At 44.0% G+C, this 13,576-nt stretch overlaps 1 protein-coding gene across 1 annotated transcript in view; it reads right to left on the bottom strand.

Annotated features, from left to right (window-relative positions):
* The window catches only part of LOC124796101 (nectin-2-like), a 339,111-nt gene that overhangs the window by 197,537 nt on the left and 127,998 nt on the right, over window positions 1–13,576 (bottom strand). The window contains exon 3 of the mRNA XM_047260188.1: window positions 10,027–10,156. Coding sequence (XP_047116144.1) covers window positions 10,027–10,156 — 130 coding nt within the window. The remainder of the gene's footprint in view (window positions 1–10,026; window positions 10,157–13,576) is intronic.

Genomic DNA, 13,576 nt, shown 5'->3' with positions numbered 1-13,576 from the left:
ATTAAACTAGAGATTTCGAACATTCAGCTAGTGTAGCTGCAGTACCACACCTCCCAACGTGTTTGCCTGTACATAAGTGCATGCAAATACCAGAAATCAGTGGCTGGACTTTGAAACTGCTCTAATTAATGGATACAGTGATATATGAGGAATATTAGTGAATATACTTTTATACTTCTTACAATGTCCAACACCAGAAGAAATAACGTCCCCGTAGTAGTGACAAAAGGAAACTATCACAAATTATTCAAAACTGCATTTTCAAATCACGTTTAAAGATTATTTCGGTGTGGGTGGATAAGAAAATACTTTATCCACAGTAAGTAGTAGTAGCATATAACCTTTTTAATGTTTGACGACGGAGAAATGGTAATCTGTGCCATGTTCGTCTGTCACTAACTAATTATTTTTATTTGTCTTTGTGTTGGATGCCTGGTGCGAACTACACGCCGGAATCAGCTGATATCTTACAAACTAATGATGAAACAAGTAAGACTAAATTTACAAGTTTCAGGAAGGAAAATATGGCGTTGCGCATCCCAAAACATTTACTGTAACTAAGGACCCATACAAAAGGAAATCAAACCAAAAAGTATACGAAACGAATGATTTGCATTTCTTAGGAATAAGCGAACTGTCTCTCGTTACTAAATATACAAGAAGGGAAGTAAGATGTTTTCGAAGAACGCTATTTGACTAAGCGAGCCGGCCGCGGTGGCCGTCCGGTTCTAGGCGCTACAGTCCAGAACCGCGGGACTGTTACGTTCGCAGGTTCGAATCCTGCCTCGGGCATGGATGTGTGTGATGTCCTTAGGTTAGTTAGGTGTAACTTATTCTATGGGATTGATGACCACACATGCCAAGTCCCATACTGCTCAGAGCCATTTGAACCATTTTGCAACCAAGAAAACTTTTGCAGTTATCCAACTTCCATTCATTTAACGTACTCGGTTAGAAGATACATTAAAAGCGATACTAAATTTAAGAAACTTAATACAGATTAATCGTACGGTTCTCACAAAAGTTGAGCGAATGTAGGTCTATGACTCATACTACACTCCTGGAAATGGAAAAAAGAACACATTGACACCGGTGTGTCAGACCCACCATACTTGCTCCGGACACTGCGAGAGGGCTGTACAAGCAATGATCACACGCACGGCACAGCGGACACACCAGGAACCGCGGTGTTGGCCGTCGACTGGCGCTAGCTGCGCAGCATTTGTGCACCGCCGCCGTCAGTGTCAGCCAGTTTGCCGTGGCATACGGAGCTCCATCGCAGTCTTTAACACTGGTAGCATGCCGCGACAGCGTGGACGTGAACCGTATGCGCAGTTGACGGACTTTGAGCGAGGGCGTATAGTGGGCATGCGGGAGGCCGGGTGGACGTACCGCCGAATTGCTCAACACGTGGGGCGTGAGGTCTCCACAGTACATCGATGTTGTCGCCAGTGGTCGGCGGAAGGTGCTGTGCCCGTCGACCTGGGACCGGACCGCAGCGACGCACGGATGCACGCCAAGACCGTAGGATCCTACGCAGTGCCGTAGGGGACCGCACCGCCACTTCCCAGCAAATTAGGGACACTGTTGCTCCTGGGGTATCGGCGAGGACCATTCGCAACCGTCTCCATGAAGCTGGGCTACGGTCCCGCACACCGTTAGGCCGTCTTCCGCTCACGCCCCAACATCGTGCAGCCCGCCTCCAGTGGTGTCGCGACAGGCGTGAATGGAGGGACGAATGGAGACGTGTCGTCTTCAGCGATGAGAGTCGCTTCTGCCTTGGTGCCAATGATGGTCGTATGCGTGTTTGGCGCCGTGCAGGTGAGCGCCACAATCAGGACTGCATACGACCGAGGCACACAGGGCCAACACACGGCATCATGGTGTGGGGAGCGATCTCCTACACTGGCCGTACACCACTGGTGATCGTCGAGGGGACACTGAATAGTGCACGGTACATCCAAACCGTCATCGAACCCATCGTTCTACCATTCCTAGACCGGCAAGGGAACTTGCTGTTCCAACAGGACAATGCACGTCCGCATGTATCCCGTGCCACCCAACGTGCTCTAGAAGGTGTAAGTCAACTACCCTGGCCAGCAAGATCTCCGGATCTGTCCCCCATTGAGCATGTTTGGGACTGGATGAAGCGTCGTCTCACGCGGTCTGAACGTCCAGCACGAACGCTGGTCCAACTGAGGGGCCAGGTGGAAATGGCATGGCAAGCCGTTCCACAGGACTACATCCAGCATCTCTACGATCGTCTCCATGGGAGAATAGCAGCCTGCATTGCTGCGAAAGGTGGATATACACTGTACTAGTGCCGACATTGTGCATGCTCTGTTGCCTGTGTCTACGTGCCTGTGGTTCTGTCAGTGTGATCATGTGATGTATCTGACCCCAGGAATGTGTCAATAAAGTTTCCCCTTCCTGGGACAATGAATTCTCGGTGTTCTTATTTCAATTTCCAGGAGTGTATTTCGAATTCGTCGGCCAGAGTGGCCGAGCGGTTCTAGGCTCTACAGTCTGGAACCGCGTGACCGCTACGGTCGCAGGTTCGAATGCTGCCTCGGGAATGGATCTGTGTGATATCCTTAGGTTAGTTAGGTTTAAGTAGTTCTAAGTTCTAGGGGACTGATGATCTCAGAAGTTAAGTCCCATAGTGCACAGAGACATTTGAGCCATTTTTGAATTTTGGATTCCTTTCTGCGATATATAATAGAAATTAAAAGAAAAAAGGCTGAAGAGACTACTGATGTAACATTTAGCTACGCTGCTCTACAATCACCTTAAAAGAGAAACATGATGTGTAGAAAAATTTAAGCATCTGTATTTCAAAAGGGATTGAACAGCGTGTTGCGGAATATTCTCCCATCACTGCCGCTCCTGCACTTTCCTATTCAGTTCACGAGTGGAATACGGGATAAAAGATCATTGACACCCTTCTATACGAGCCCAAATTGCACTTAAATTTTGGGTCACTGCGAAATACGTGTACTGGAGGCAGTGGTATGCTTATTGACTCAGTTTCAAAATCTGATTATTGGAATTTTGTAAGCGTTTCCGTTGCTCGCTGAGTCTTTCCCGCGGTGTCTCCCATCACAGTTTGTTTTTGCATTTCTATTGCGCTCTGTCACATTCTCATTTCCTAAACCAGTGCGAGGTGAACGCTGCAGCCTTTCATTCAATCTTTCCTCTCTTTCATTGAAATCAGGCCCGTGACCAATACACAAGAATAAGTCGAACATGAATATCTTGCAAGCGATCTCTTGTGAGAGCAATTTTCGTAGGATTCGTTCAATAAGTCAGACATGTGCTGTTTTATGACTCTACTCGGGAGACATTTATACTGGGTGGGGAGAATGAAACCAACACCAAAAAAATGCACTTTAAGATAGGCAACCTGACTTACATCATCTGATTCTGTTGCTGATGTACGTTGGAGTGCCTACTTTAAGGTGCATAAATATTTTCTGGGCCAGTTTTAGTTTGTCCACCCTGTATTTTTAAGTGTTGCTATAACTGAACGTTTGGTGAAACGACCTTTTCATATATGATACGTATTGCGCTGTATTTAGGAAAACTCTACTTTGAGTACGAAGACCACGCTAAGTGAATCAGGTTTTAAAGCACTTAACAATCACTTGCGATAAATACATCTCAGGTCATCGTTTCCCAGTAAAATTTAAGTTTCTGAGTTCCAATTAAGTCGCTTACGACGTATCTGGGGCACACTGTGGAGGCTCTTTGGCAAATAGCAACTACACGTTCTAAACATGATTGTCTCTGTTACCCTACAAGCACCGTATATCTTGTAAGAGGCAGTCCAGTAATGACGAGAGAGATGGAATAAAGTAAGATAAACTTTTATTATTCCAAAAGTAATTGCCGTAACGATAAATATATTTATCTCACTTTGAGACAAGACAATCAGTGCTTAATCGAAAAAAAAAATCGATTGCCTACATAGCCACGATTGCAACCAGGCACGCATCTATTCGTCCAACGTAAATCGATAGCCACGAATATCTTCCTTAAGGGATACAAAATTTTGGAAATCACATGAGAGGAGACCGGGACTATGTGGATGATGACTAAGGGCATTCCAGCGAGATTTCTGCGTCGTAGTCGAAACAACCTACCGACAAAATGTCCAACAACAAGTTGACAAATATCTTTCGAGTACGCTGCAGAAGGCTTTCGTTGAAGACCTGCATATCCAAAATACGGTTCACATCCTCCCCATGCGATTTAGATATCATTTGAGCCCTGACGATCATATGTACGTCACGAAGGAATAATAAGTGTGGGCGACCAAGAACGAGGTGCTCGGATTAAGAAGAGTGTAAGACATTAATGTAGACGGTCGCCCTTACTGTTTAATCTGTACATCGAAGAAGCAATGACGGTATTAAAATAGAGGTTCAAGAGTGCAATTAAAATTCAAGGTGAAGGATATCAATTATACGATTCGCTTATGACTTTGCTATCCTGAGTGAAAGTCAAGAAGAATTACATGATCTGCTAAATGGAATGAACAGTGCAATGAGCACAGAATATGGAATGAGAGCAAATGGAAGAAAGACGAAAGTAATGAGAGGTAGCAGAAATGAGAACAGCGAGGAACTTAACATTAGGATTGATGGTCAGGATATACATGCAGTTAAGGAATTCTACTATCTAGGCAGCGAAATAAACAGTGACGGACGGAGCAAGGAAAACATCAAAAGCAGACCAGCCCTTGCAAAAAGGGCATTCCTGGCCAAGAGAACTGTGCTAGTATCAAACATACGCCTTAATTTGAGGAAGAAATTTCTGAGAATGTACGTGTGGAGCACAGCATTGCATGGTAGTGAAACGTGGTCTGTGGGAAAACCGGAACAGAAGAGCATCGAAAAATTTGAGGTGTGGTGCTACAGACGAATGTTGAAAATTAGGTGGACTGATAAGATGAGGAATGAGGAGGTTCTGCGCAGAATCGGAGAGGAAAGGAATATGTGGAAAACACTGACAAGGTGAAGGGACAGGATGATAGGAGTCTCTTAAGATATCATGGAACAAATGCCATGGTACCAGAGGGAGTCGTGGAGGGTAAAAGCTTTAGAGGAAGACAGAGATTGGAATAAATCCAGAAAATAATTGATGACGTACGTTGCAAGTGTTACTTTGCGATGAACAGTTTGGTAGTTTGGTACAGGAGAGAAATCCGTGTCGGGCCGCATCAAACCAGTCAGAAGACGGATGACTCAAAAAAAAAAAAAAGTAACTTTTATTTGCTTCAGACGAAGAGGTGCAAACTTGGGTATAATCACGGTTCCGTAAGCAACCTAAAAAGTTTTTCCATGACGGCATTGGCCATCTTGTATCACCGAGTTATATACACTCCTGGAAATGGAAAAAAGAACACATTGACACCGGTGTGTCAGACCCACCATACTTGCTCCGGACACTGCGAGAGGGCTGTACAAGCAATGATCACACGCACGGCACAGCGGACACACCAGGAACCGCGGTGTTGGCCGTCGAATGGCGCTAGCTGCGCAGCGTTTGTGCACCGCCGCCGTCAGTGTCAGCCAGTTTGCCGTGGCATACGGAGCTCCATCGCAGTCTTTAACACTGGTAGCATGCCGCAACAGCGTGGACGTGAACCGTATGTGCAGTTGACGGACTTTGAGCGAGGGCGTATAGTGGGCATGCGGGAGGCCGGGTGGACGTACCGCCGAATTGCTCAACACGTGGGGCGTGAGGTCTCCACAGTACATCGATGTTGTCACCAGTGGTCGGCGGAAGGTGCTGTGCCCGTCGACCTGGGACCGGACCGCAGCGACGCACGGATGCACGCCAAGACCGTAGGATCCTACGCAGTGCTGTAGGGGACCGCACCGCCACTTCCCAGCAAATTAGGGACACTGTTGCTCCTGGGGTATCGGCGAGGACCATTCGCAACCGTCTCCATGAAGCTGGGCTACGGTCCCGCACACCGTTAGGCCGTCTTCCGCTCACGCCCCAACATCGTGCAGCCCGCCTCCAGTGGTGTCGCGATAGGCGTGAATGGAGGGACGAATGAAGACGTGTCGTCTTCAGCGATGAGAGTCGCTTCTGCCTTGGTGCCAATGATGGTCGTATGCGTGTTTGGCGCCGTGCAGGTGAGCGCCACAATCAGGACTGCATACGACCGAGGCACACAGGGCCAACACACGGCATCATGGTGTGGGGAGCGATCTCCTACACTGGCCGTACACCACTGGTGATCGTCGAGGGGACACTGAATAGTGCACGGTACATCCAAACCGTCATCGAACCCATCGTTCTACCATTCCTAGACCGGCAAGGGAACTTGCTGTTCCAACAGGACAATGCACGTCCGCATGTATCCCGTGCCACCCAACGTGCTCTAGAAGGTGTAAGTCAATTACCCTGGCCAGCAAGATCTCCGGATCTGTCCCCCATTGAGCATGTTTGGGACTGGATGAAGCGTCGTCTCACGCGGTCTGCACGTCCAGCACGAACGCTGGTCCAACTGAGGCGCCAGGTGGAAATGGCATGGCAAGCCGTTCCACAGGACTACATCCAGCATCTCTACGATCGTCTCCATGGGAGAATAGCAGCCTGCATTGCTGCGAAAGGTGGATATACACTGTACTAGTGCCGACATTGTGCATGCTCTGTTGCCTGTGTCTATGTGTCTGTGGTTCTGTCAGTGTGATCATGTGATGTATCTGACCCCAGGAATGTGTCAATAAAGTTTCCCCTTCCTGGGACAATGAATTCACGGTGTTCTTATTTCAATTTCCAGGAGTGTATGTATCAAGAGTTTAGGCGATTGCCCTTGAAATAATAAACAGTTTATCTACTTTTTTCGATTTGTCTCGTTATCATTTGATTGCAAAAAGTCTTACTCTTACAATTAGGAGACTGATACAAGACTGCCCCTAATCGGGGCACAGACTACAAAACAACATCTACAACAATTATCTAGAACAAATGGGCACGACACCCGCTTGTTAACTTGTTCACTGAATAAATACTTGCTGCTCCTTATTATTTTCGACTTTCCTCAGTTTACTTCCAACCCACATTGTGTTTCATTAGACCATTCCGTTGAACACGTCTTATAATTCTTCTTTACTTTCATTGAAGGTAGCAATATTGTCACTCTGAATTTTAACCCCATTCTTGTTCCTTTGGTCTGATTATTGGTTCTTCGATGCATATATTGAACACTGGAAGTGAAAGTTACGTACCTGTTATACACACTTTCTAATCCGAGCACTTCGCTCTTGATCTTCCCTTTAGAATTTGTACATTTTGCACGTTACCAATTTTTCTCCATTGTTTACTAAAACTTTGCTCGTAATTTCGAACATGTTATATCATTTTGTATTGTTGAACGCTTTTCGGTCTTCAAATTCTACGAAAGTGTCTCAATTTTTCAAAATGTCTTGTTTCCCCTTATCCATCGCACCGTCTGACAGCCTCTTTGGCACCCTTTACTTACCGGAACCCAAACTAGTCGTCATGTAAGGAATCCTCAATTTCATATTCCATTCACTACAATTGTGAATCATTTTCTAAGGATATCTGTGGTACTTGGTCTGTGTCTTGTGGAAACGTTATTACCAAGTGTAAATTAGAGCGCAGTTTTATAGAGGCTGAATTTCTGGAATACCATGCATCCCTCCCTTGCATTTCAATTATTTTCTTGTTGTTTTTGTTGTGGTTTTAGTCTGATGCAGCTGTCCTAGCTACTTTATCCTGTACAAGCCTCTTTACAGCCAAATATGTACAGCAAGAAACATTCATTTGGACGTGCTTACGGTATTAGTAGGTTTTCCGTCTCAATTTTTGCTTAATCGCAATTCCCATCTTATCTTCATCAATTTCCTCATTTCTTTTTATAATATTACTCTCGTTTCTCTTGTGCAGCCACTCCACATGTTTCTTCTCCTTTTCAGCTTTCCCTTGTTTGCTTAGTACTGGTTTTCTACCTGAGCTCTTGATATTCAGATAGCGGTATCCGTTTTCTCCAATGGCATATTTAAATTTTCCCTAGGTGGTATACCCCGAGTTATACATGCTGCTATACGTATTTGTCATCTAGCAATTCCCGCTAAGCCATTTTGCACTTTATCTCAGTCTGATTTTTAGAGGTTTATATGCTATTTCGATTGCTTGATTTGCTACATTTTTAAATCTTTTCGTTTCATCAATAAACTCAATATCTTCCATGATATCTTACTTATTTGACCATCTGCTACCCTCTTTATTTCACTTCTCAAAGTCACCCATTCATCTATTACTGTATTTCTTTACTCTGTTTCACTCAATCGTTGCCTCACGCTCCCTTTGAAATTCTCAATATCATCTGGTTGTTTCAATTTATCCAAGTCCCATGTTTTTAATTTACTACATTTTTGCAATTTCTTAAGTTGTAATCTAAAGTTCATAAGCAATAACTTATGGTTAACTCCCGATTAAACCTTCGAACTATCTTACAGTTTTAAATCTGTTTCCGATTTCTATGTTTCAGCGTTACTGAATCAGTCTGAAACCTTCCATTCACGTTTACAACTTTCTTTCGTAATTCTGAAACCAAGTGTTAGCGACGATTAAACTATGCTCTCTGTAAAATCTTCCAGGAGGCTATCCCTTTCAGTCATTGCCCCAGTCGATACGTACTATTATTTTTCCTTCTATTCCTCTTCGTGCTACCGAATCCTAGTCACCCAGCACAATTAAATTTGTCCCTCCGTTACGTATGTGAACAATTTCTTTAACTGCATCATACATTCTCTCTATCTCTTCACTCTTCATCATTTGCGCCGCTGTTTCGCATACTAACTTGAACTATTTCGGAGAGTGTTGGCTTTCTGTCCAATTTGGCTGCTATAATGCATTCACTACGACGCTCACAGTACCTTACCAGTATTCCTATGGTCTTATTATTTATTAACCTATTCTTTGCGTTACCTCTAACTGATTTTGTATTTATAATCGAGTACTCACATGACCAGAAGCCCTTTCGATCCTGCCATCTTACTTCACTAAGTCCTTGCTATATCTAACTTCAGCCTATCAACTCATCTTTTTAAATTCTCTAACCTACCTACATGACTAAGGAATCTAACATTACACACACTTACCCGCAGAATGCCAGTTTTATTTTTCTTGCTGACGATATCTTCCTGTGTACTCTCAACTTGGAGATCCGAGTGGGAGGCTATTTCACTTCCGGAATATTTTAACATAGAGGATGACATCGCCGTTTAACCATACAATAAATCTGCATATCCTCGGGAAAAATCGCGGCTATAGTTCCCCGATTCCGGCGTTTGCAATACCAGGATCGCAAGGGCAGTTTGGCTGATGTAACCTGATCAGATACTCGCATTCGGGAGGACGACAGTTCAATCCCGCGTCCGGCCATCCCGATTTAGGTTTTCCGTGATTTCCCTAAATCACTCCAGGCAAATGCCGGGATGGTGCCTCTGAAAGGGCACGGCCGACTTCCTTCCCCATCCTTCCCTAATCCGATGAGACCGATGACCACGCTGTCTGGTCTCCTTCCCCAAAAACAACCAACAACCTGATCAGATATGCAGACTGCTGCCGCTGCAAGTGCTGAAAAGGCTCCTGCCCTCTGCAAGAACCACATGTTTCCTCTGCCATCTGCACCACCACACCGTTATATTTTCACCTACGGTACGGCTATGTATCGTTGAGTCATACGAGACACCCCACCAGTGCAATCTGCGATTCATGGGGCATTATTTTTTTACGCTCTTTTTTCCCAGACGACTATCTGTCTATTTATATTTAACAATTTTTGATATCCAGTAAATACCGTAACATTAGAAGCATTTATTTATTTGCCCTAGATTACAGCAGAGCTATTTCTATTGCTTAATGGATTTTATCATTTCTTTGTGTCGCTGTTTGTGGTACTTTCGGACGATTTCCACACAATTTCACAATTTTTACACGGGTGCGTGGCAATGTGGCTCGCGCCGCGTGTGGCGTTCTCACCTGTAGAAGGGCGTCATCTCGTTCTTGAACCAGATGGCGAGGATGACGCTGTCGTTGGGCGCGGGCGGCTCGATGTCGCAGGGCAGCAGCGCCGTGCCGCGCACGATCGCTTGCACCTCGACCAGCGGGCCTGCAACACGCGCACAAACCACACGCCGTCAGAACTAGGCGTGCGCAGCTCAGGCAGCGGCAGACTAATTACCACTGGATGTTTGCCTCGTCCTTTTTGGAAGTCATACATGCACTAGAATAAAAAATGCATCAATTTACAAGTAAACGCGCTTTTGCATGCTGCAAAAGAATTTTTTATCTTATTTATTGGCTGAGAAAGCTGGCGTTCCCTTGGTATATCATCTACTAGGTCATCTCCTACTCTCTCTGGCCATCTCCTCTTGCCAAATCACTCTATCCATTTCCGCCTTCCCCTCTCTCTGTCCACCTCCTTATACTCCGTTTCTCTGGCATTATCTGCTCTCCTTCCTCCTCCCTCTAACCACCTCAAAGGCTCCTGTCCACCACCTCCACCTCTCCCTCTCTTTATCCAATCTATCTCCTCATCCCAACTTGTCTGTTCATATGCTCCTCCCCACTACCTTTGCCAATCTTCTCCTTTTCTTCTATCCATCTCCTCCTCTTTCCTTTCTTGGTCCATCTCCTACTCTCCCCTCACTCTGTCATAATTCCCTCTCCTACCTCTATCTGCCTCTCCCTGTCTCTTCCTCCTCCCATGTCTCTCCATGTTATCATCGTCTCTCCTAGAGAAAGCAGGTGATTCTTACCACTACAGTATTATTTTCCGGATTATAACTATACCAAATCTGGTTGAAATCGTTTCAGAGGTTCATGATGAGATTTTGAGCATGTGTTTACTCGCATAGGTACTTTATCATCCACGCACATATTTTATCAGAAAAATATTTACGACATCATTGTGTGTGGAATCTAAATGAAAATTCTCGTGATATTAATAAAAAGGACTTCATCTTTATTAAAATAATAAATAGTTATAGTCAATAACATAATTAAATAGTCTGTAACAAACTTGTATCTTAAACAATACCTATGGACAAAGATAATGAAAATCTCGCCGGCCGAAGTGGCCGTGCGGTTAAAGGCGCTGCAGTCTGGAACCGCAAGACCGCTACGGTCGCAGGTTCGAATCCTGCCTCGGGCATGGATGTTTGTGATGTCCTTAGGTTAGTTAGGTTTAACTAGTTCTAAGTTCTAGGGGACTAATGACCTCAGCAGTTGAGTCCCATAGTGCTCAGAGCCATTTGAACCATTTGAACCAATGAAAATCTCCATCTTTTGTTGTCTATGATTCTTCTTGAATAATCCATCTTCTTGTTCGAACTATTGTACTGATTAGATGTGATTAATGTCTCATAACACAGAGGTCTGTAAAAAACTGTATGATGTTGTTAAGTAATACTTGAAAAATTGAGTTTCTGTGTCATTGAAATCAACCTTTTATTTGAACTTTTATTTCAATTTGAATCTCGTCCTATATGAATGTTTAGTTTTCTTATCAGCTACAATGGAGCGCAGCTATTAGCGCTATTGATCTACGGTGCGGTTTCTTGGTAAATGCTGAATAATAAGTGATTAACACTGAGATTTACTTTTAAATGTTAGTGCATATTGTAAAGGTGCAGAAAAGATTATGAATATATTATTTGTTAGTAGTAAAACAGTGCCTGAAGGAGATTCGGTAAGTGGTTGTCTTATGTTAGCCGCCATCTTTGTGAAATATTGCAGCGACAGTTTCTAATTGAATTTTTAAACAGATATATATATTGGTGGTGATTATTACAATAATAACTGTGTATCGGTGGCTCAGAACCCACTCAGAGGTAATAAATTCCATTTAGATTGTGAACAATCTCTAATTATATCGCAAACAGTATCTTACCTAATAAAAATTGTTCTCCGCTGATGTATGAAGCCTGGTTATTTCATAACAACTTTTATGGAAATTTGGAAATTTGTGGTAAGGTCTTATGGGACCAAACTGCTGAGGTTGTGGTGTCACCGCCAGACACCACACTTGCTAGGTGGTATCTTAAATCGGCCGCGGTCCATTTAGTACATGTCGGACCCGCGTGTCGCCACTGTGTGATCGCAGACCGCGCGCCACCACAAGGCAGGTCTCGAGATACGGGATAGCACTCGTCCCAGTTGTACGACGACTTTGCTAGCGACTACACTGACGAAGCCTTTCTCTCATTTGCCGAGAGACAGTTAGAATAGCCTTCAGCTAAGTCCATGACTACGACCTAGCAAGGCGCCATTAGCCTTACATAGTTTGATAGTTATCGTATGAAATGTCTCATCAAGAACGTTGTAAACCAACAAGGATAGATAAAAGTTAAGTATTCGAGGAGCTGCATACTTTTCTTATTAGAATTCACTACTTATCCTGTTCCAGAATTCACGCCCGTCTGCGTTAGATAGCGTGCATTTCGGCCTCCTCTATCTACAAGGTGTTGGCACATTTGCCAACACATCAGAGGTCATCCGTCCCTAAGCTTACACTCTACTTATTCTAACTTTAACTTACGCTAAGGAAAACACACATACCCATGACCGAGGGAGGACTCGAACCTCCGACGGGGGAAGCCGCACGGACCGTGACAAGGATCCCTAGACCGTGCGGCTACTTCGCGCGGCAAACATTTATGAAATATTTTTAGCAGGGAATAATACATTAGTGTTGTGAGCGTGTGGTATTGTGTGTCAAAACTGTTCATTTTGCTTAAAACAAAGTGGTCTATCTCGAATAAGAGTGACGGTAAATTGGACAGACGATCTGCAACTAGTAGTGACACTATTATGCGTCAGCATTGAAGAATGATAAAAAAATCCTTACTCTTGTATAGTTGAGATTACTCAACATGCATTTAGCTTGTTTGCTGGTTGTATAAGATAACTTTTGAGCATGAATTTAGTGTCATTTACACTGTTTGACAGACAACACTGCTACTCGTTCCCAGGTGGAGATTTCTTTAACAAAATAATGATCCTTAGACGGGAGAAGTAGTGATTAAATAGAACCTTATGTTACGCTAATAATTAGCAACTGTTTTTACTGTAGTCCTGCCCAAAAATGTACAACACCAATCTACCATGCACGCCAAACCACAAGTCAAACACATTTAACAAGTATTTAGCATAATTTAGTTGTTCGTCTACCGAGTTTCACCTCAAACTGCGAGTTGAAAATTTTACGGAACTTAATGTTTACGGTGTTATGTTTCCTGAGATATGTGCTGTACAATGATATAATTTTGCAGGTACGTGCAGTGGTATACCTGGCTATTGTCATCTAAATGTGTTGCGAATAGATTTAGTTGTGAAGAAGTAATAAATTAAAACGTCACGCATGATGAGGCAGTATCGCACGCAACTAAGTGTCTACGACGCCATATGTCCTGAGCTATGTGTTGTAAATTGATACATTCTTGTAGTTACGTTCAGCGTCATACGTGGATACTTTGTACTAGATGTATTGCGAATAAAACTAGTTGCGTAGAAGCAAGTACGTCATCCA

Source organism: Schistocerca piceifrons, chromosome 4 (genome assembly GCF_021461385.2).
Source record: "Schistocerca piceifrons isolate TAMUIC-IGC-003096 chromosome 4, iqSchPice1.1, whole genome shotgun sequence".
NCBI lineage: Eukaryota > Metazoa > Arthropoda > Insecta > Orthoptera > Acrididae > Schistocerca > Schistocerca piceifrons.
Note: the sequence above shows the minus strand (reverse complement) of the source record. Positions and strands in the feature narration are given on the sequence as shown.